Genomic DNA, 25,319 nt, shown 5'->3' on the forward strand with positions numbered 1-25,319 from the left:
CTCTTAGGACAAAAATATGAGGAAACCCCTCATTGCACTTAATCCTAAATGGACATTTGCGCTGCTTCCAAAGTGACAGAATAATCAAGATGGGTAAGGTTGAGGGGCTACCTCCTATTAAGATCCCATGAGGGGAGATAACGGGAAGTACCTCAGTTATGTCACCTTGGAAGAAGAATAGGCGAGCAATCAGGATGGATAAGGTTGGGGATAGGGGCTACTTTTAACATTAAGAGATCCCCACCCTCTCTAACAGTCATCTTCCACAGTAAACTAGAACTGTCAACCAGCACTCTTGACCTCCCTCCTCCCCCCACCATATCTTGACATTTGCGGTTAATGATGTGCTGCTCCTGATATCCATTGGGTAGCCCAGATTTAAGTGACACAATGGTTTTTGCAGCATACAGTGTAGATTCTACTGGCAGCTGTAAACCAGCCACAAATGAAGCCTCCTTTGGAATAACTGACGGTTACTTAGAATAACTGAAATGTAATGTGTACAGTGAGTACACAATTACTTGTTGCGCAAATAATGTTACAAAATTGCTATAAATATGTTTTTCTTGTCATATGGTTCTTTCTGATTGTTTATTTATAAAAACTGTATAAGTAAAAAAACATTATCGCAATGGAATTTTTACCGCAAATGTCCGTATATACAGACGTTGACATTTCTCAGTAGGTTTTCAAAGATCCACCAAAACGTTGGCACTAAAAGGGTTAAACATTTTGGAGAAAAATTTAAGTTTTGAGTTCATATGGTCATATCTCACAAACTAGGGATTAATATTTCATTATGTAACTATAAGACTGGCTTTAGTGCAAAATCTTTCTTTAGAAAAAAAATGAAATGGAAGTTTGTTTATATTAAATTTGTCTGTATGAGATGCCCGAAGATATTTTTCCACAGAAATATAAAAATGTATTCCCATTTATTCTATTACATAAAATGTATCCACCTTATTGAGAACTAAAAAGAAAAATAAGTTATTCATTAAAATAAAACATGAGATTTTTCTTATAGTAAATATAAGTTCAAATTAGCATCAATACTTACTTGTATTTTTCCTTATTTTCCAAATACACTTCATAGAATTCAACAAGGTTAAATAAAGATTTGTGCCAAACTTGGAATGATCATTTTAATTAAGGTTTGATGTAATTAAACTAAAATAATACAAGTCTACAACGTAAAAGAACACACTGCAAAATACAAAGTAATTAATTACTGTTACTTATTGATAATAGTAGCCCAATCTTGTGGTTCTCTTCTACCACTCTAAATAACTCTGATTAGGTCTGAAACAAAATAACACCTGTTTTATACTACCATCACGATACAATTAGAACTAGAATCAAGTGAGTACACTACTCTACAAACGTACATATAAAACTGTCAATATCAACAACTGGGCGGCCTGTAAACACAAATAATTATGTACTTCTCATAATTATTTGTGTTACGATTCCTGTGGCTTCCAGTAACACTTCACATGAAGTTATGTCAAGCTTTTTCTTGGATACAAAATTCTTTGTGAAAATTGCATCTCTACCACCTTTAATTGAGGTTCTAGAAACAGAATTAGCCAATGTATACACTCCGTTATTAAATGTTATACATTCAAGAATGTTATATCAACCAATGTTTACTTAACAGTATAATATCACCATTTATTTGGTCAATTACAATTTAAAAATTGTTTTACTTTGGCTGTAAATCTTTTGCATTCTAATTTAAAACTTTAAAGTTTGTCACTATACACTAGTCTTTGCCTGTGACACTTGCATGTTTCTACTGTGATATATTCTATTATTATAGGCCATATTAATACTATTTCAATTATTGTCGTTTGAGCAAGATATTGTGTTTTTTTAAGTGTGGAGGCGCAAAGGTTCTTTTAGGACTAAGTGCAGGGCAAACTGTATTTTTCCCTCAGGAGGAAAAAAAACCAAAAAAAAGAATTTGTGTTCCCTAGTAGAATAAAATCAACAAAGACATTTTTTTCCTTATTGAAACTGGCAATAGGCAGCTCCTTAGAAGAAGAAAAAGAAGAAGAAGAAGAAGAGAAGTAGTTCATCCCGAAAAGTTATTGATTCATTGTTGAGGTGTTTGGTGTCCTTAAACTCAGTTGTGTTCAACAATTCACAGCAGTCACTGTCAGTTTACTAAAGGATAAAAGCTTTTAAATGAATTTAGTCAAGATATTACATAACATACCTCCCTAAAAGACGTTCAGTCCGAGATGCGGTGGCAGACGGTCAGTGGTTATGGTGTACTTGGGATGTGCACCACGCATCTTCAGCACCTCCTCCAGAATTTGTTCCTTGGGTTTTGTCTTGTAGACGCACACATAACGATTGACCACGCCTGGGACGTCTCCGAAATGGCGAACATTCAGGTTGAATTTAGGTGCTTCCCTAGAAAAAGTGGATTCCAGAAAATATATTAAACATTCACTATTATTTAGTTATTAAGCTATAATCCATAAAACAATTTCATAAAAAGTAATTACTTCAATACGTTTTAAAATGTAATTTTGAATGCTTTGACATTTAAAAAAATATTTTAGTGGCATATTATGGATGTGGTAGAAAATTTTTTAAGTAATTCTTATGTAACCTTTACTACAAATAAAACAAACAGACACCACCATTGTGATGGAATTTTCAATATTCACAATGTTAATGAGTCATTCTTATCTATGAATACTTCTATTACATCCAAAACCATTTATTGATAACTGGGATAAACAAATGGACATGCAAGAGTTTGATTGAAATTTATCATTTCATACTTGACTATGATCACAAAAAAAATTTAATTAAAATAATTGTACGTATAAACAGTACTGTGTTATAATGTTGGCGTATATTAAAGAGCAATGATATTTATTAATTATACCCAGTTTTATATGTGTCAAAAACAAGTTGTAAATGTAACTTAACCCTGAACAAAGTCCTTTTTTTACACAAACAATTCCTATCAAGGTTCAGAATTTCGTGCTCCATTCCAATTCTGATTTCAATTTCATATCAATTTTTAAATGAGCAAAAATAATGATCCAAGTATCTATGCCTTTAATTGTAGGGAGCTATTTAATTGGGTGCTGTTTACATATCAATAGAGAGCAGTTTATTTGTGGAGTCGCCTGACGATGAAACTTTGGGTTTCGAAAAGGCCTCGTACAAAAAATAAATTTTATTGGAAAAGTGTTATTTCAATAACATTTACTACATTTTTTAAATGTTTTCCAATTGCTCAAAGAGTCTTAAATATCAATAAAGAGTTGATACTTAATCAGAGTGGCCACTCAAATTCTCTTTACCAATTCCCGGTTTTCCCGGTCAAAAAATCCCGATTCTCTAGTCTATTTTAAACCATATAAACAAGTGTAATATTGTATTTAATCCTTACACCGAGTAAAAAGGTGAAGGTTTATCGTCACCAGCTGTATTTACAGGAAATCCCATGAAGCTGTGGTGCTCTAGCGAAATTTATCACTAGCGATATGTGAGAAATTCGATGACGATTCATCGTTAATATCTATTTTAAGCTCCTAGTTTTTAGTAAAAATTGTGTTAGAAATTGGTAATTTGCGTACTGCCAATCAGCATTCATCTGCGAATTGACTTATTTGGATTCAAGATTCAGCTTCCACTCATCACTAGTTTGTAATATTGTGACATCTTAATTTTCCAAGCGTATTTTAAGCACTTGAGTTGGTATCAGAATCGAGTGAAAAGAGCCACAGTATCAAGTATTAGAATGGATCTATCCCTAGTAGTAGTAATTTCCAGGAACATTATAAAAATTTACATGTTTTCCGGGAGCCTAAAATACAAGAATAATCATCGTTGGTAACAACTCTGTTTACAGTTCCGTAAAAGTATCGTAGTTCTGAATACATCCCACTGCCGACCAATATATGAAGAACGCATCAGAAAGTTATCTGCTATAGAAATGAACAAAGTTCAGTTCATTCGTGATCTGTAGAGTAATAGACACCAGTGCAGAATAGTACCTTACATATTTGTCCCCAAAATATTATATTATCAATTGATGGCTCTTAAATATTTTGTGTTTGCCTTTTAAGATAATACACGAATAGAAACACCCCACCACCACAACATGACTACAAATTAAATAAATACAGGAAAGGCTATGTACTTCAAATCGTAATGTGTTCATTAGATTATAGACAAGGACTACAAAACATGACATAAGGCTCCTCATATATGTTGGCCAATTTGGTTTGAACAGTTCAAATATTGTATCAACAATAGTCATGTGTAAGGCAAAGTTGTCTAAATGAATAGTCGTCCAGCCAATGCCACTGTGACGATGAAAACTGACGTGCGTAGTAGATTCAGCCAGCTTGCCATCTGCAGACTGGCACCAATATTAACCTGCGTTTAGACTGGCAAGTAAAGTTGCGAGAGAATTTGTGCAACTACTGTCACATAATGTGGACAAGATAAGCAATTTTATTCGAGAGAACTGTTGCAAGTACTTGCTGTGGGTGTATCGCTTGTTGTTGTGGGGTTCAATACAAAGTCTGTGTACACACGGCAGTGATGTCTCGGAAATGTTTATAACTGAAATTGTAATGACAGACACTATTATCCAGTTCTTGAAAACAACTGTTCGACACTGGTTGTGGTAGCACTCGTGACAGTTATTGCTCCATTTAGACTAGTGGTTATTACTCTCGGACACAACATTTGCCCAACTTTTGGCAGTGTAAACAAACACATAGTTCAGTCGAGGTTTGAATGTGAACATGATATCAAAACACAACACACTTTCTTTGTTTTAACGTATGTAATCTGATGTCAAATTGGAATGTGTGTGTGTGAGGAGCAATCATTCATAGACCAGTAGAGGCTTCGGTCTCATTACGGGCTGCAAGCAGTGGGCAGTGAGCGTTAAGACCGGCAACTTAAAGTTTAAAGTTTGTTTTGCACATATGGAGAACGACACTGGCTACAACAGACATGAGCAACATGGCGGTACCATACAGTGCTGCTGATCCGCCAAAAATTTCAGACATTACATTTTTCTCCTGCCGCACAACCCTCATCTCGTTCTATCATTAACCCTCTCCCGCTCGTATTGTTTCCAGGCACTCACGGTGCTCTTCTAACCTCAATTAATTCGCTCTGCCGGTCGCGCTCGGTCAAAATACGCAGCGCCTCAACTTACACACGTTCTGTCATTATATTAACTATAATTATATATATATATATTAATTATTCTACTATATATTGGTATGAGACCAGGGAGGGGGGAAAACGGACAGCTGGGCGCCGGTGGCGCAGAGTGGTGAAGGTCATTGTGTGGCTCGCCGTCACTGCCACTGCCACTGTGATCACTCCGAACTACATCCTCAATGCCACCAACCACTTCACAAAGCTCTGGTACATCAACTACACTCACTTGAATTGTCGCAATCACTACTAATAAAGAGATCGATTTCACTGTCACGAAGTGTACGACTACAACCCGCCATTGTTTCCGCACAACTAATAATATAAATAGCAAAATAATGGAATAAATCTACTGTAAAAGTAAAGTAAATGGTCTCCTGATAGCAAACAACCCGCAGCAGTACAAAATATTGCTACTCGAGAGCAGCACTTATCGGCCCTAGTGGGTAAAGCAGTGCGTGCCAATCTGTGCCGTTTAAGCTGCAGTGGCTATGTGGTGGCCGTGCCGATTCATGACTTGCGAGCGGGAGAGGGTTAATGTGTATCATGTCAGACCAAACGCCTCCTTCTCGCCTTTACTTGTTGTCGAAAACCCATAATTTTCTTTTCCAAAAGGTGATTATTAGGTCTGGTAAAAATCCAACAGACATTCTGGTGTACCAAAAACACCATCAAACAATGATAATATTCACAAGCCAAACTCAGTATATTTATGGGGTGAACACTGTTTATTTTAGGACTGCGCAATCTATCTAAAAAAAATAGTCTTGTCAAAATACTACTTTCACTCAAGAATAAGAGTTGGACAACTTCGTTTGGAGACGCACTTTAGTGGCTGAATCTTAAACACAAAAATACTGTTTTTATTGCTGCCACTACCGCTTTGCCGCTTACAGCTACTGCTCATATAGTGGCCAAGGCCCACGACGATCGGTTGGCCGAGTTTAATTATTGTCCAATGGATTGTTACGTGTTTGGGGCCTTGCCGTGACACTAAACTTCACTACACTAATGGAGGCAACCAGCATCAGATGGGGCTTGTGAACATTTGTAGATCTTCATTCACAGTTTCACGGACCACATCACGAAAAATACAATACAAAAAAATACAACTATGTAAGGTACTATTCTGCACTGGTGTCTATAACTCTACAGATCACGAGTAAACCAAATCTCAAATTTATCAGAACTCTGATTTAAGGAGGTATCAATTATTTATAGATGTCATAAGTTCTTAGAAACTAAAAAATTCTTTTTGAGAATTTCCCAATCTGTTACAATCCCAGTTTCCCAGTCGGTTGGCCACCCTGTTCACTCTGATCACTTATCATTTAGAGTTTTTGTAATTACAAGAATTTATTCTCAATTTGATTGGCATTTTGAGAATCAATCCACACATACAAATGTTATTTAAAGTCAAAATACTGATATCAGAGTCCATTTAAAAAAATTTAATTAATGAGTAGTAATCAAGACAGGATATCAAGTAACTCTAGTATAAAAAAAATAATGAGCCATCTTTTAATTTCAACCCTTTTTAAGCGTTGCACTGATATATCCACACACAACATTTCCTTGGCAAGCAGTGAATGGAAATATCCACTACTTCGTTTGAAACTAACAAGCGTTGGACGAATTTTATCTGTTAAAACTCATGTATTTCCACCGTGTATATTGAAGTTTTAATTACATAATAGTGAGGTCGCAAGAAAATACGAGAAAAACACCTTTTAGCGAGTGGTAATTTGTGTAATTCCAATCAGCCACTTGTGTCATGTTGAATAGATGCAGCAGACAAGCATTGATGCTTGAATACAAACACAGAAAATACTAACTGAGAGCTAAATATTACAAACAATGTTTTTAATTGGATAATCAATCTACAATTTTACGATGTACGACAGAAACACACTCTACAGATCAGTAATTTGGTTATTACTTCATCAGCTGTCGTCCATGAATCCTTTAATGGTTTGATCAATTCAGTAACATGAAGATTGAAGGGTGGTTTAAACTACAATCGTACAAAGGATTTAAAATTAAAAAAATGTTTAGATTTTTTTTAACTCACTCAATGATCGTCATTTTTTCATCGAACGTGTAGCCATCCTTGTCAAAGAACAAATCTTCATTGAAGCTGCTTCTGAAGGTGTCAAAAATATCTCTGATTCCACTAAGAGACAGAGGTCCAGTGTCATACTCGGTCAGGATTCTGGGCAGTAAAAACACAACATTGAAAATGTATTCCGTCAGAAATTGACAACACATTGTAAATTATGTCCGATCCACAGTTCCTCTTTTGTTGACAGAATGCCCAATGGGAACGAAATACAGTGCATCTTTTGTATTCATTTTAATGTCTCTATGTCAAGAAGAAAAGGAATATATTTCCAATTTGGTAGCGGTAACCTTGCTCTTTCTACAGTATCACAACATTAAAATTTGGTTGGTTAAACCAGTTATAAAACTAATTAACCCTAATACTAGCAAAAACCAATTGTTGACGAATTTAGAGTGCTTTCAAAGTAGCAAACTAGCAAACATCTAAAATCAATATTCATGACTGATGTGCTTAAAGTCTTAAATATGGTATACAAATAATGTTAACCAATAACATGTTATAAATAATTTTTGTAAAGCCTATTAAACCAACAATCAGTTATTTTAATCATATTAGTGATAACACTAATCATTTTCCTATAATTGATGATAGCACATGACATTTGTTTTGATTTCATAGTTAAAATATAAAAATTGTGGTAAATGTAGCTTTCACGTCAATGTGACTGTTGCATACAGCAGAGGGTGCAATATTTTTCAAATGGCTATTCTAAAAATTTAATAACTGTCTTAAAATTTAGAAAAATAAAACCACATTTATCCACTCATGACTGTGACAGCAACATTTCTTAACTTGTATAGTCCTTATTCAGGTACAAGCACACCTATTAACTTTCACAAAACAAGGAATAAATTAATTGAAAACAATAGTCCCAGGTAACTTTCATAATATAGGCAACAATGATTGAAAAATCATCCTGTAAAACAACATTATAGAAAATTTATTGTTGAAGCTTATGTAGAGGAAAATACATTGTGAAATATAAATGGGGGCTGACCAAAAAAGTAAGAAATGTTTTCAAATGAAGGATTAACAAAATGAAAGTAAAAACTTTAAATGTAAGCAACACATTTGAAAGATATATTCTTAGGCTATTTTTCATTGAAATACCCGTTCACATTCAGGCATTTATCGTAGCATGGAATTATTTTTTATTTCATCGAAGTTTACCTATTTCAGGTTTGAAGAAATCTGCCAAATGAGATACTAACCATTGTGATTAACACCAACGTTAAAATTTTGCATCAAAATCAGTGCTGTATTTCAAGCGAGGTCTTCATCGCTGTTTTAAGGTTTTTTTTATACAGGAAAAAAAAATTGCTGTTATAAAACGGTAGTCACTTAGCACTAGATTTGGGCTGTACAGTTGCCTGTGTGGATGTGCATTGTTGTGAAGAAACATAAGTTTTATGCTCGGTTTTACCCGATGCTTGTTTTGTAGCCCAATGCTGTCATAGCTTCTGTAGTGTTTCACAAACCATTTCTGCAATGATTGTAAAGCCTCGTTCATAGAAATTAACCAGAATCACACCCTTAGTGCCCCAGGAAAAATTTGCCAAGATCTTTCAGTACCAATAAGAATTTGTAGACGTTTTCCTGGTTTTTTTAGGAAAATGTGTTTGTAAAATCAGAATGCTTCACCCATGTTTCCTCACCAGTTACAATATGGTTGAGAAGTTCATTACCTTATTCATCAGTCTTCAAGGAAATTCAGCAATGTAGCAAGCCTCTATTTTTGCTGTCTTCTATAATGATTTTTGAAACTCACCAGGCACAAAATTTATGGGAGCCAAACTTCTCTACAATTTCATGAAATATTCTGAAAATTGAGTGATTTTCACAATCACTCAATTGTTTTCAAATCAGTGATTTTCATCAACAAGTCTGCAGTAACCAGACTAGGCTAACTATGATTCTCTTGATTAACATTGGTGTGGCAATTTTTAAAACCAATACACTGCCTCATTCTGCTTTCACTCATTACTCTATTCCCATACATGTCATAAAGTTGGCAATCACTTTCAATCGGTTTACAGTGTTTTGCCAACGTAATCACTGAACACACAAGTGGCGCAATTATCAATTGCAACTGTGTAACAGGTCAAATTACGACATTTGAATATTCGCGGGGAATTGGCAGACTGTGACGTCAGTGAATCGGCAGACTGTGACGTCAGTGAATCACATGTTGTCGGAATTGAGATTTATTTAATTAATAACGAAGAAATATATTAAACTTTATATGGGAAAAGATTTGATTAATTAAAATGAAGTAAACATAACCAAAATTCGTGTTTTACAAAGGTGCTAAATAGAATTACGCAGAAAAGCCAATTGTGGGATAAATGACTTGTATATTGATGACGCCATAAAGCACATGTTGCTAAAAATTTAAATAAAAAGCTTTGAAAAAATAATAAAAAGAAAATAGAAAGACTTAAATTGATTAATTATAGTAAACGTGATAAATTTCGACAATTATAAGAAAAGAATCAAATTATATTTATTCGTGAAGACGCTGATTTGAACGGGAGAGGGGATGAGTATTGTTTTGAATCTGTATCCGTAGTTTTATACGGAGATTCCGTCTTCTCTTCCCAGACTTGAAGCAAGGAGGTTGTGTGGATTCTCCTGAGATAGTAGTGGTGAAATTAATAGGAAACTGTAATATGGTGTATTAGAATTTTAATGAAGGATGCAATATTATGTTAGACTCTTAAATTATCAAAGCAAGGTGAGTGGAATTATATATGTATGGACAGTGTAATATGGAATAAATTAACGTCAAGGTCACTTGGTTTGACTTTTCTTTGAGTATCCCATTTATAAAAAGTGTGATAGGAACTTTATTGGAGTGATATTAAATTTTTTTAACCACTACTCAACCTATTTAAAAACCTGAGATAGACATAGACTTGTTGGTGACAACACCACAGACATTCAAATTTAATAGTAATTTGGTATTAAGTTGGAATAGTATCAGTTAGCTAACACGAAGTAATTTACATCACCAATGAGAGGGAGCACATGTTAAATAGTGATTGGGAGAGGATTGGGACAGCAATTTGTTTATCTGGAAGGTGGCAGAGTTTCAAGCAGTACCAAGGGAACGCAGCTAGCTTTGGGCAGATTTTGAGCAAGATGGCGACCAACACCATCCGGAGCAAAATGGTACAGCAACGTGGGACTGGTAACAAAAAGGCGCACAACTACATGGGGTGTCAACAACACTAAAAAACCGACACACAGCAAATTGACACAACTACGAGGGGCAGATCTCGCGACAAATTGACGCAGTCAACGTAGGGCGATCTTCAGCAAATTGACGCAGCCAACGTGGGGGATCCTTAGCAACGCACATTTAACTAATCAAAGTGAGAAAAGTAGGAGATATACAGACTGCTCGGTACCACAGCTCAATGCGTACTGAGTACGGGAATATTTTCACCCCAAGATGGCACGGCTATAGGCCCGGCCATTGCCAACCGAGACCCAAACGTCCGTTACTTTCTGGACAACCTCCATGTTTTATGTACAATGCATATAAATTGAAAATTCTTTTAAATCTAACGGATCCAAAGGTATGCTCTCTTTGCACAAACAGCATGCATAAGTACATATTTTGAACACATAACTTTTAATTTCATTTAGTGTGATGTATACTTATGGAAACATATACTCAACAAATTTTGATAAACACAGATCATTGAATAAAAGAGAGTATTATTTACTACTCACATGTAACTTCGAGGATATGCTTGACATGGAACTTTATACCTGATAAAGTTCGGCACTCCTCCATCACACAAGTAGACAGGATTTGGCTGGAATAAACGTAAATTAAATAAGCATTACATTTTTATTGATTTATATTTTGTGTATGACGTGTACATTAGTACACAGTATATAATGCGTTAAAACAAAGATGTACGAGTACAAGTTTAAGGCAAACAAATTATTAATACATTTTTTTAGACTTAACTACCTAGTTTTAATATCATTTACCCAATGAAATGTTTACCTTAGTTGTTATTTGATCTAAAAAAAATTCATTTGTTCTAAAACCAATACAATATTGATGAAAACATTTTATTATTTTGTTCCTTCAGTTTAGTAAAGACAATTTTTAATCAATGTTAAATCTGAGTAGAAAATTACTTACTAATTTAAATTTCACATAGTTTTGTAACTATAAAAATATAGTACTTAAGTTTATTTTGACAATAAAATATTCAGAAAGGTCTAGTATTCACAAATATTTTGTTATCATTAAGCATAATGTCAGATCGAAATATTTAATTTTGTAATTAAATGAAGAATGCATCAGAAAGTTATATGCTATGGAACTTGGAAATGCGGTTAATTCGCTATCTTTAGAATAAGTACACCAATTATACACCAAGAATATTATACACCAATATAGAACAGTACCTTCTACAGTTGCACCCTGAATATGAGCACAATTGATGTTATCAATTACTGGCTCCTAAATATATTGTGTCAGACTTTAATATAATGCAAGAAAAGAATCACCCCATCACGACAAAACACAACTACAACGTACACAAACACACAAGAGGCTGTGTTTCGTCACGTGTTCGTTAGATTGTAGTCATGGACTACGAAACAACATGACATAAGGCTCTTTATACATGTTGGACTATTTGGCTTGAACACTTCGAATCGTCCGACTGATCGTCACGTGTTCAGGGAAGTCATTCAGGTAAATAGTTAATCGGAGAACTTACGGGACTTCCAGCCGCCATCCAACCAATCCCGCTCTGACGACTTAACTGACGTGCGTGTTTTATTCGTTCGGCTGGCCGTCCGCTGTCTATAGACTGGCGACAACATAAGTTGCGTTTATACACTGGCAAGTAAAGTTGCAAGAGAATTTGCACAACTACTGTGGCATTATGTGAACAAGATAACCCATTTTACTCACGAGAACTGTAGCAAGTACTTGTACAACTCGCTGCAGTTATATCGCTGATTGTTCCGGGAATCAATACGAAGTCTGTTCACACACGGCTGTAATATATCGGTAATGTTTATAGTTGAAATTTTAATAGTCCACACTGATCTCCAGTTCTTGCAAACAACTCCGACACTGGTTACGGCAGTGCTCGCGAGGGCTCTTGCACTCCTTGAGACACAAATTTTACAGTCGGACACAAAACTTGCAATTTTTTGCCAATGTAAACGTAGTTCATTCGAGGATTGGATGTGACCATGATATCAAAACATAACATCACTTTCTTTGTTTAAACCTATGTAATCTGGTGACCAATTGGAACGTGTGCGAGGAACACCGTCTATGGAATCTTCATAGACCAACCGAGGTCTCAGTCGCGTTACAAGTGGTAAGCGGTGGGCTGTGAGCGCTGTCTCTCATCCGCCGCCAATTCTAGACAATAAATGTTTCTCCTGCCGCTCAGTCCTTAGCTCATTCTGTCATTGCTGTGCAACATGTCGGACGCAAACATGCCTTTCTTGGTGTTATTTGTTATAGCTTACCCACTATTTCCTTCTCCAAAAGATATCTTATCAGACCTGATAAAAATCCAACTGAAATTTTGGTGTACTAAAAAACCAGGTATGTCAAATCGTTCAACATATATTATTCAACGAGCCGACTATTAAGCCTGTTTATAGCCCCACTTCGACGACTGAATAATACTTAAATAGATAAAAGCCGTTTGTATCGTGGTCACCTCCGCTCTGCCGCTTAATGCGTATCGCTCGTTAGTGCCGAAGTCTGGATCAGTCGGCCGATTTTAATTGTCCAATGCATTGTTAAGAGTTTTTTTGGGGTGGGGTGAGGGGACTTGCTGCGGCACACTAGTAGAACTAACCAAGATAAACTCCACTACACTAGTGGAGGCAACCCTCAGATGAAGCTCGAGAACATAAGTTGTCTTGATGAGTTTCACGATCCACGTCACGTATAGTACGATGTTTAGAGATTAATAAACTCGTGATTCAAGAAGCTGTCAAATTATGTCTTGATTTTATAAGTTCTTGGAAAAGAAAAATTTGTATTTGTAATTTTCCCGGTTCTCAGAAAAATTCCTGGCTTATTCCCGGTCGGGTGGCCACCCTGTCAATATATATATTGAGTACTAAATTACTCCAAAAGCCTTTCAAAGGCAATTTCAGTACTTCAAATTTGCTGTAGCTCAGAAATAGAAAAGAGAACAGTCTCTTTCTTCTCCACACCTCAAGGGTCCAGGAGAGTTCTTTTTGACTACCAACTCATATAATCAAACTTCCAAATTTGGATTGATTGATTAATCTAAAAGTTATTTGTTGTCTTTCAATCTTGTCTATCTGTATGTGAGGGGAAATATTGTGACATAAATTCAAACTCCAATCGTTATGAATACAAATCAAGAACAATCACTGAGGAGTTAGTTTTATATTTTCTGTTTCTGAGGTTCTAAATTATCAGTTCCAACTAGTACAAGTCTATTATAATACGAGATAATAATAGTAAGGTTACATGAAGTTAACAGTATATCTAGAAGAGGAAAATAAAAAAGACGCAACATTTTCATAAAATATAGACATTATTGTTTAACTGGACCAGGATATCTACGAGGCATTTTTTTTAAAGTAAGTACCATTTTATTTAATATAAAAAATAAAGTATACTTTTTGTGACAATTTTATTTTTATATGAAACTTTACATTTTTATCTGCATTTCTACATAATTGCCATTAATATTAACACATTTACCATATCTAAAAACAATCTTTTGTATATACTGTCGTCATAGAATATTGTCACCTAATTTAACAGCAACTGCCAGAAGGGACTAAGGGACGGGCTAACTCATTTCGGGTGATCCCCAATGGACTGGGAAAGTACACACCCCTAAGGGATGCATGATGCAAGGGTAGTGTGTCACAATGGAGTCTTTGAGTGTTGGGTGCCTCCCAAGCGTTAATAGCCTTACCTGGTCATACGGGGATCTGACCAGGCGGACTGATTATTTTGCCATTACTTGTGGGACCTTTTATGGAGTCTGAAAACAAAAAACAAAACAAAACCCAACAGAACAAGATCTGGAAGTTGCAGTGGGAAGGTGCATCCTTTGAATATGTCTCTGCCTGTTCATTATAAATTTCAGTTCATTTTTACTTTATCGTTCATTTTCTGCACGAAATCAATGGTGTACCTTGAGGGCTGTCCACTCGGTTTCTCATTATGAACATTCTTTTAGCCATCTTAAAAGCTCTTATCCATTTGAATGCCATTCAATATTTTGTCCATACACTTTTCAATTCTGACACTGAATTTCAATTTCTTTCATGCGTTTAGCACCCAGAAAACAAATAACAGTATGTACTTCACAGTCGGCAGGATTTTCAGTTGACGGTGGCATTTGAAATATGTATTACCACACGTAAAAATGACCGATTTTTGCCATAATTGCGTCTGTGGCTTGCTAACAGATGTAGGTAGACAGTGTGCGAGCCTGAGACATTAATTGCAGCACTACAGCAGAGGAATTTTAATATGGTACTTACTTAAAAAAAACAAACCTTGTAAATTAAATACTGTTGACCTATGTTATTTTTTTTACTCTGATTATTTTGTTCAATCAACTCCAGAAGTTTTAAATCCTATTTTTGCGATCTAAGAAAATTCAAAATAAAACCCTCTCTGACTATAACTTTGGAAGTCTTGCCTAGTGTAAGGATATCCAACAATGCTTAGTAAGGGTAGAAAAATGTGTGCCACATTTTGGTATTATTTTTTGTGTGTTTTTTTTTTTGGTGGTGGTTTTTTTTTGTGTCAGTAAGGACTGACACAAAAAAACCTAAAACTCTCTATGACTCATATCAGTTACTAGTGTTTTTTTAAGGACTGTAACGGTGTAATGGCATCATGTATTTCAGGTGATAATAAAGTCAAACTAAACTAAAACTGATTCCAAGATTGGTTTTATATTGGAAGAACCAGATAACCATGAACCACCACAGGAAACTCGCTCATCAGTGATAATCATTGATTGTTAGACTATAAAATGTTTGCTCTTCACACTTTAGTGGCCAAAACATAAATATTCATTTATCCAAAACTGTCAAAAGCATTTTTAAAGCACGAACAGACTCTTTTTGATGCGTGGTAAAACATTCCTTAGTTATCTATAATTAAACAGGGTTTTTGTTAATCACCCCGATAAAGTTGGACCAGTTTTTAAAATCCAGACTATTGAAGAGATTGCTAATGTGCATGTGCATGCTGCTAATGCGTAATTATCAGCATCAGCACATGCATGGTACACATTTGATCATTACTGATCCAAGAAACCTACAAATCCAATGTACTACTTACTACGACAGCGTTTTTTTTATCTATTTTTTACTGCACTGTCCTCTAGTGCAGCCCAATTGTGATTGGCACATTTTTTCACGTTTTCAGCTTTACCACAACAATAAATTTGTGGTGCTTTGAACAGCATTTGGTGAAGGCCAAATGATGTTTTCTCTTGATCACTCTTTTTTTGTCACATGATCATAGACAAGAGAGACAAGAGACACAACACGTCCCAACTTGCACATGCCTCTACAGCCATTGTGCACTGTGGACTGTTGCTAATGCTATACCTTGATCACTGTACTGTGTCTCAGCATTTTCTGTAGAGCGAAATCGGCAGCCTTATTTTTAGTTTCTGCTATAGAAACACTGAATCTTCGCTCGGTTCCGTTGCGCATTGGGAACCTAATCACAACTGCAATAGAACCGTGGTCATCCCTGTAATAGAAAAATCACATTGAAAATGTTGCATAGTACATTGTTCAAGACACATGTAAAAGTAAATTAAATCAATATATCAATGGTTATTAAAACAAGAATAGTAGATGGTAAACATTTTGTGAGATTTAACATCTTTTTCAATTCTCACTCTGTTTATTTTTCATGAGACAACACTCAATGTAGCAGATAATAAGCCCTAAACACAAAATAATCATATGCCATGATAATAGCAAAGTGACCACTACTCGAACGACTTTAAATACTGCACAATACACAAAACTCACATAGACTATAATTTTGTCCAGCGAGTTTATAATATGTATAGACACCATTACTATAACTATCAACGATTATTCAAAATCATAATTCATTAGAGTTTTATTGTGAAACTGAAACAAGAAGGCTTAAACCTTGAAATGTCAAGAATATTGAAGCCTATGTGCATATATTCTGTAGTTAATACAATAATATGAGTCAGCAGAATGTGTTTGTATCTCCATCAATCTTTTAACACTGTATACTGGTTTTACAGTGTAGGCAGCATTAAGCTCCTTTTTGGGAAATGGAATGTCAAAGGGCATTTTACACTTTTTTTTACTCTAAATATAAAATGGTAAAATACAGCAGTGATGTATCTCTTCAAATCTAAAAAGCCCTGGTTCTGCAACACAATTTCCCAACTCCCACAAACAACCTGCCTCACTCGACAGTAGAGGTGTCACTGAAGAATACAATGCACTTCACTTTAAGAAGCAACTGACAGTGACAACACTACGTTAGGAATGAACTGTACTACGTTCTCTCATATGGAGTGGAAAAGGAATGGGGTTCGTACAAATGCGCTAGCCACAGTGGTTGCTCAGCCTGTAATACTCGGATAAGTTACTGGCTAGAAAGAGTTATCACCAGAGGGAAATGGTCTTCAATGCAATGCAGATGCGTGATAGGTGGGTCTTTGGGACTTAAGTCGCGGCTTTTGTATTGGCTTTATGTCTCCGTGGTCAGACCTTCACTATGGGGCTGTTGTCTGGTGGCCAAAAACAGAGGCCAAGATAGCGATAGCTTATCTGGCTGGCATCCAAAGGATGGCCTGCCTTGCTATCACTGGGGCTTTTCCTAATGCGCCGGATGCAGCTCTAGATTGTTGCCTCAACCTCGCCTCCCTGGACATAGTCATTCGGGCTATGGCCAGGAGGAGTGCCTACTGTCATCAGCAAGCGGGACTTTGGTCGGGCTGCCGCGGTGCGCACTGTAGAATTAGCATCCTGATTCAGGGAAATGCTCTAAACCATAAAAACCATAAACCCTTGATCTCTGATCAGATGCCACAATAATTTTTCTTTGTCAAACTCTTAAGGATTGTGATGCCTCCTAGGGATGATTGGTCGGAGGGAAGGAAACCTCTTCCACCAGCGGAGATTGAATGGTTTACAGACGGCTAAAACAAAAAATGGCACAGGCGGTGGAATCATGGGGGTGAGACCATGTAGGGAGCTGGTGGTCCCTATGGGTCCTTATCCAACCATTTTTCAGGCAGAAGTCGCAGCCATTACAGAGTGTGCTTAGAATTTTCGTCTGCGATATAGGAGTAAGATGATCAATATTTTCACAGATAATCAAGCAGCACTGATGGCACTGGACTCTTGTGTGTTCAATTCCAGGTTTGCCTGGGATTGCTATTAAGTCGTTTATTCCTGATTATGGGACATGGTCACCTTAGGAAGCATCTTTACAGAGCCGGCATCCTTTGGGAGGATCCGCTCTGTAAACTGTGTGATGAACAGGAGGAAACTGCTGAATACCTGCTCTTTGATTGTCCTTGCAATAGCAAAGGAGTGGTATGCCATTTTTAGTAGTTTTAACAAGTGTGGTGAATTTCCCCAAGAGGACCTGATTGGTTATTTTCAGTGGTTTGTACAACTACTGAAACCGTAGACTGGTAGGCCTCATGGTGTGCTTCCAGGGTACACAAAAGGCACTAGAGGCTTAAATGCATAGCAATAAGCCACCCCATAGAAGAAGAAGAAGAAGTTATTGGCATCAAACAAACACCAATAACCTAACCTAGCTTTACTTTCTCACTCTCACAGTACCGGTTTCCACACTGTTGACGGTGACTTAACACTGCTTCTGCAGTTTTAAGTTTGTGATTTGTTTGTGTAAAGCTTAGTTCACTTTTTTCCAAAAAAAGAAACACTGATAACTAAAGTGTTTTTCCTAACTGTAGCATGTCATGGTAACTCAACCAGAAGGTTCAAATTGTAAATTTTGTTGTTTGTTCTTTAAAAGTATTAAATTCAAGCCTAGAAAATGCCTCATGTCAGATTTAAACATTAGATAGTCACCCTCCAACTGATGAACTCTTACAATTACAACCTCTGATTATGTTAGTATTTAGTTTAAAACAGAGTCATAAGGAATTACGCACAATCATATTTGATTGTGTCTAAAAACTGTCACATTGTTGGAACCGAATCTCAGAAAATGGAACTCAACAATTCTGGTATGGAATTAACCTACCACTAAGTTTTAGGCGGTCCTTAAACCCTGTCCTCCAGTGAATTCAGCTCAAGAATTGTCTGGGATTGCTGTTTCCAAGCTGGATCGACTCAACAATCTATCTCTCTGTTTGGTCCTAGGACATACAGGAATTAGAGATAATGAGACCGCTGATGCATTGGCAAATAAGATTCACAGAACCTCAGCCGTTCTGCAAGATATCCAGGAGACTTGTATGTCAGGTAATCAACTCCTGGGCAACGGACAACTATCATGGTTGATGGGCCACCATGCTGGAGCTTAGGATGAGCCTGCTTGTTTTGCTCTCTCCTTCGAGAGAGGATGTCCTAGAGGCATTGTGGCTGGAGGGAGGTGTTTTGCAACAGATAACAAGGCTTGTTACGAGGTATTATCATCTGAGAAAGCACCTTCACAGGATGGGTTTCTTCAATAAAGACCCTTTGTGTAAGATGTGTGGACAAAACTTGGCTGAGCACAAGTTTTTGAATGTGGTGAGCTGGTGGTAAGAGAGCACAGGCCTATGGAACACTGGTCAAAGGATAGGTGATACTTCCCATGGAGCTCATTGGTAAGTTGCAGCAGTACGTCTTGAACAGACTCGAATTACTAAACTTCTCTAATTACACAACGTGAAGCGATAAAAATCCTAGTTTTGGCTAACGTGCTTGTGTTTTTGTGACCGTCCCTTTTGATTTAATGAAGTTTTAGTGCCTAAAAGTAATGAAGTAGGTAGGAACTCAAAGAGGGTTGCAATTTATGAGGGCCGAAAGAGTGATTGGTGCTCAAAAAGGTATTCAGTTTATGTATCAACACTTCAAGATTACTTCCAAGCATTTTCCTGAGCATGTTTAATATACTGTTCTGTATTAAGACCTTCATTAAAATAACAGCTCAGAATCTCAGAGCAGCTAGTGATATCTTTTCTCCTACATCAGAGAAGCTTTACGATTAGTCCTGTGGAGCAAACATCCCCCAAACATCTCGAAACACATCTCCGCAAATGTCAACTGAGGAGTTCCATGTACAGGGGTCCTCACTCTGATACTGGTTGTTTTCACCGGTAGTTCAAGGAATTACTTGGAGACCAGTGTAATTACCTTCCCTACTCTTCGAAATCTATCGCATCAGCTGTGTTCTCTTGCCAAAGGAAATGTTGAAGTGATGGAAACTAGAACTGGTTTAGAAGTAGCACTGGAAGAGCAAAGATTTAAAAGAGATCCTCTAAAGTGTGACTGTAGACAGAGAAATTCCTTCATTCAACCAATCAGCATCACATCAATGGGTGTTAGGCATCTCCATAAGATCTTGGCTCAGCACATCCAAGAGGCAAAGGAGTTCAATTTTCCTCTGTGTTGCTTTGAAGGTGCTCAGCTATTACAGTCTTAATTGGAGTTATCTTATCAGCAGCACAATCAAACGTAAAGACTTTGACAGTGTCATCCACTTTGCTGTTTCCAGTACTTGTGTACCACCATCATTCTTTTTTGAGATGCCCATCATCAAGAACTAGTCGGTTGCAACCATGTCAATGATCAAGTTCAGGTTAATTACACTGTAAACAGCGCACAAATTAAGGTATGCCACATATCTTTTATAGATATTACAAATGTTTAGATTAATTTTTTCTCTCTAAAGATATAATGTAGTAATTACTAATTAGGTGATATAATTTGTAAGGATAACTGTTTCCCACAATATTAGCTAATTTTCCATTTTACATAATATAAGGTATTTATGTTTAGTCAATACAACTAATCTCATAATGAACTTTTTATGCTAATAACACTAACAAATTATTTATAAATGTTTTCTGATTAAAGAGAGCAAAAAGACCACAGACATCAAGTGATTTACATCGACTTAGATTTCTTTAAGTTTTTATTAACTTAAGAAATTTGTCAGGGTAGAAAGAGCAGACTGTCTTTAACCAAATTTGAAGGTTATCTTCTTCTTAACATGGAGGCATTAAAATAACACACACAAATAATAAGATATTTCATATCCACTAGACAATTTGTTGTCAATCTTAGAGATTTAATTTTATGTGTCCAGTCTTCCTAATTGCAACCGCTCAGTGAAAGTACAACCTTTGTTCCTGCAATTTGGCAGCATTGAGCACTTTAACTCTTTACACTCAACTTTTTATTACCCCCCTGCCCTCTCAGCTTATATTTATTTTGTATGTTTATAATTAATTGTCTTGTAAACAATTAATATAAGTATGCACACACTTATATTTAATGATTTAAAATTTGTAATACCTATTTACCATTCCAAGATATAAAAAAAAGAAACTCACACTAAAAAGTTTTGCATTTTACCATGGTGTGATATTTTTTTTTAAATCTGTCTCTCAAAAATAGCCTACAATTACAAAATATAGTTGGTAAAATACCCATTCAGACGAAAAATAATCTTGTGTAGATGGCTTTGGATTCATGCCATGTTTATGATAACACCTAAGAAAGCCTTCATTTCCTCTAAGGAAACATTTTTCCATGTGGGCCAGATGGATTTAGGCCTAAGTGGTCTCTGCTTGTTTATTTTCTCTTCTGCAGAACGATTATTTCAGCAACAATTGCATTTGGTATTTTAAAAGTAAAACACAAGTGAAAAGGTCTGAAATACAATGAATAACACTCCTCAATTCACATTTGGCGAGAGAATCAATAGGGGCAGCCACTTCAGCTCAGTGCAAACTGACTACTTGAACTCTGCAGTGACAACTGTAGCGGAGAAGATGTGTGATCGACGACTGCGCACACCACTGACCAGCCATTTATCTGGCCATCATGGCGGAGATAGGAGGTTGGAAAAAAAGTATAAGTGAAACTGTGAAATTAAAATATCAGATGAGGTTCGACATATGAGTTGTAAGGGTTAAATAGAATCTCTTTGTGATTGACAAAGTGCAACATGAATATGTGCATGGAAATATGTTTATTTGTGCATTTAATTTCTTAATAAAAGTAAGCCTGCTTCTTCCTATCCTTCCGATTCCTGTATTATCTGTTATTAAGAAATAAGAATATACATCAAGGAAATAGTTTCTCTTTACTTACTATTACCTTCATGTATGATAGAAGAAAGAAATATTTAAACATCATCTTCTGTAAGATCTGTGGCTTGCTTCCTCATTATAGGCAACACTGACTACCGTAGCATTTCAGCCTCCGCTGTATTTTTCACGTTAGTACGTTTTTATATTAATTTTTAAATGTCACTACGGATATATTTGATGTTCCTAAATGGGATACTTCAGTCGTTCTGTCCCTTTGACAATGAACTATTACTTGTAATGACTTACTCAAAGTACTCAACGTGGAAGTTAGCGTCCAGTACCAAAGTGGCTCTATCTTCCAGCCGACTGCAGATGGTGAGAGGCCAGACAATCAGGAGTGGTTGCAGCTTTTGCCAAATATCCCAGCTGATCTTGGGTGGAAGATTGCTTGGTAGAGATGCACCTTCTTGGCGTGGACGTTTGGAAGGCGGAGGACCTGTCATCACACATCAGACTGCTGATTTTTTCTTTTAAAGATCATAACATTGCCTTGCAATACATCTAAACTTCTAGAGAGAATAAGCTTTCAGTGTCCGCATGCTCCAAATTGAAGATCTACACTTTTTTTAAAAAAAACTTCATAATAATCATTGTGCTTTTAACAGTCCTAATCCCAAGACTCCATTTTTCAGCCAATAGTCTTCCAGATTCACTATTAGCATTAATTAGCTGGTTGACTTGGGTTTAAAGAAAAAAGTTATCAAGTAACTTTCAAAAATACAAAGATGGACATTGGCGATTATTTTGTGATCTTAACAATATATTATAAGCTTATGCTAAAGTTAATTTTATTCCTTTTTCATTTCATTCCTATGTGGTATCTACTGGAATTTTATCATTTTAAGTGTTATTACACTAGGCATGCCTAAAATATATGTGTGTACGTGCATTTGGCATCAAAATGTACACCGGAGGCAAGTAAGTTGTATGCTTTTTAAATTACAATAAACTTCAATACGAATTTCATGTTTGAATCCCTGGTTTTCAACTCTGTCACGTTTTATTGTAGTCAAATATCAATTTCACTTAATTCTAATCTATTTATCATTTCACAAAATGTATGGATCTGCTGGCCACGTTTGCATATAACTTGCAAAACTGTTTTAAGTTTATTAATTAAAATTACTTAAATTAGTTGGAATACTTCCTAATCTTAGAGACAGTAACTTAAAAGTTCATTCAACCCTGTTTTCTCAATATTAACCTTACAAAGTTATATTTTAAATATTTTTTTTTCCCCCGCAACTTTTCATCTTCAAGTAGTCACAATCAGTTTAATTAATGCTGGGATGATTCATTTTATAGTTTTGGGGATCCTCTCCACAGGGTCTACCAGTACATGTGGGACATTTTCCAACTGCCTGAGTCCAAAATTACACCTGGGCCCACATACCATTTGTACTCTTCTGTGGTCAGGTCATGTAACAACACCAAGGCTACTTACTATCAAGATGACCTATTTTATATTTTATTATTAGTAACAGCAGCCACAGAAGAAAAAGGCAGGAACATTGGGAAGGATAAGAAGATTCTTGTAATGTTTTAACTTAACCCTCCAGCTGGTATGAAACGAATTTTCGTCGCCAAAGGCCCGTCCGATTTGGCAACGACAAATATTCGTCACCAAAGTAGACGTGTACAGTTATTGAAATTTTAGGCAATTAAGGTCATATAAATGATTTTTATTTGATATATTCTGGAACAGCATTAACTATAGTACCGATTTACTGTTCTTACTTCGATTATTGTCTTCTTTGTTTACCGTAAAACATCGTTCTCTATGGACAGCTGACGTGAACGTAGTACGGGTCAACCACATTGTTGTGAAACTATAAACAAGTGCCGGGTTTTGTGTTTGAGGTTACGAATCCAATAGTATTTGTGGAAATTGTATTTTATAGTGTTTTAGTGTTGTTATTATTGTTATTTTAGCTTTCTTAGGTTATAGTTTTAGTATGGGTGAAAACTTTAGAGACCGATAAATCTAGTGACGCTGAGTGAAAAATGAAACTTTGTATATATTGTACATAATGTAAATAAGGTAAGATTAAAATTTATTATTTTATTTTATTTTTGTTTTATCTGTCATACTTATATAAGTAAAAATGCAGTCATGAGATTATTTTTACCCACTAAAAATAATATTTATTTAGAAATCTACGCATTTTTTAAAATAAGTAAATACGCGTGATTTTTCATACAAAGACCTGTAACACATACGTTTTGAGGTAAAAGTTACAATAATTATATATTTTTGGAATCAGGACAAAACTTTGAATAAGTTATATATTTACAGTTTTGATGTAAAGCTTATTGCTAAGCAGTTACACAACGGAATATTTACAAAAATAATGTCCAAAAAAAATGTTTTCTTACATTTTGTAAAAAAAAAAATATGTTTCCATGGAAACAATAAGATATTGTTATTATAATGCTCTCCATATAGTTTTGAACACATTGACATATAATAGTTTATATTTGGACTAACAGTTATGAAATGTGATACATTATAAGAAACGTCTGCGAGGCTGTTAAAATAGAGCCGCCAGTACAGAGTGACACCATTGCCAGTTCTAGGGTTAAATTAGGTAGTTATTTCAGAGTTATGAAAAATCTAATTATGAGCCTCCTTCATCTTACCAATGAGCTTTGGTGGAAATTTTAAGAACAGTTTTTTCCATATAAGTGATAAAAAATTGACTGAAGGGGCAAGACCTGAAGAGAAAGTTGAACAGATGACTGGTTAACCACCCTCTCTAAGCAGTTGCTGGATTCTTCAACAGAAATTGATACTTTCCTTCTTATCTTTGACTGATCTAAGTTTCATTACTGTACCTTAATTTCTTTCTAATAATCCTGTTAGTTATAGAGAAAATACTTGACATCATTGTATTGTTGTAAGCAATTGTTGGAATTAAATTATGTGTTTGGCAGTCTCCTCAGAATGATTTCCACTTGGTCCTTCAGTTAGTTGTGAGTCCTAAAGTGTGCAAGCGTTTCCTGGAAATAGTGTGTTCAGAAATGATAGAAATCGCTTGTTACCAAAGGCACTACTCAGCTTCATCTAGTCCACTTTGTGAACTAAGTACTGGTACCCTAACAAATTGAGTTTCTTAACAAATGCCTGTTAAGGGAAAATCTTCCACGATGACAATGCTTGTCTGTGAACAATCTTTTAATAGCATGGTAAGCAGTTCATTTATTTATGCCACTGGATAGTTCAGGGCCAAGAAAGTGCTTTTTTATCTATTTCTTGCCAATTCATCACAACTTGTTCATCGTCATCAAAACCAGGAACCCAACAAAAAGATGTAACATTATATTTCGCTAAAATGGATAACTTTAAAGCGTCCCCATACTATACTTAACCCTCTAAGTGGCAAGCCCCGTCTGAGACGTATGATTCACGCCGCCGCGAAGTGGCAAGCGCCGTCACAGCCGTCGCTTCACATTTAAGGCCGTTGCTCCGCAACCATCCATTATTTTTAGGCCTAGTTTGAATTATCGTATTCTCCATGAAATTTCCTATACATATCATAATATAGTATAGTGTGTATTCATGTTACTAATGTTTCCTGGCTTAAATGATTCCGACGGTTTTCGTTTGACCTGGCGGCAGACGAGAGAACAGCTGTCTA

At 35.9% G+C, this 25,319-nt stretch overlaps 1 protein-coding gene across 2 annotated transcripts in view; it reads right to left on the minus strand.

Moving 5' to 3' along the window:
* Positions 1-1,131: 1,131 nt before the first annotated feature.
* Positions 1,132-25,319, minus strand: part of LOC124366213 — a 38,047-nt gene continuing 13,859 nt past the window's right edge. For both annotated transcript variants that reach the window (XM_046822591.1, XM_046822590.1), the window contains exons 7-12: positions 21,928-22,117; positions 15,950-16,097; positions 11,072-11,157; positions 7,283-7,423; positions 2,222-2,421; positions 1,132-1,302 (exon numbers count right to left, since the gene is read on the minus strand). In XM_046822591.1, the coding sequence (XP_046678547.1) occupies positions 2,226-2,421; positions 7,283-7,423; positions 11,072-11,157; positions 15,950-16,097; positions 21,928-22,117 (761 nt within the window). In that variant the 3' untranslated portion in view covers positions 1,132-1,302; positions 2,222-2,225. The remainder of the gene's footprint in view (positions 1,303-2,221; positions 2,422-7,282; positions 7,424-11,071; positions 11,158-15,949; positions 16,098-21,927; positions 22,118-25,319) is intronic.

This window comes from Homalodisca vitripennis, chromosome 7 (genome assembly GCF_021130785.1).
Source record: "Homalodisca vitripennis isolate AUS2020 chromosome 7, UT_GWSS_2.1, whole genome shotgun sequence".
In the NCBI taxonomy this organism is placed as follows: domain Eukaryota; kingdom Metazoa; phylum Arthropoda; class Insecta; order Hemiptera; family Cicadellidae; genus Homalodisca; species Homalodisca vitripennis.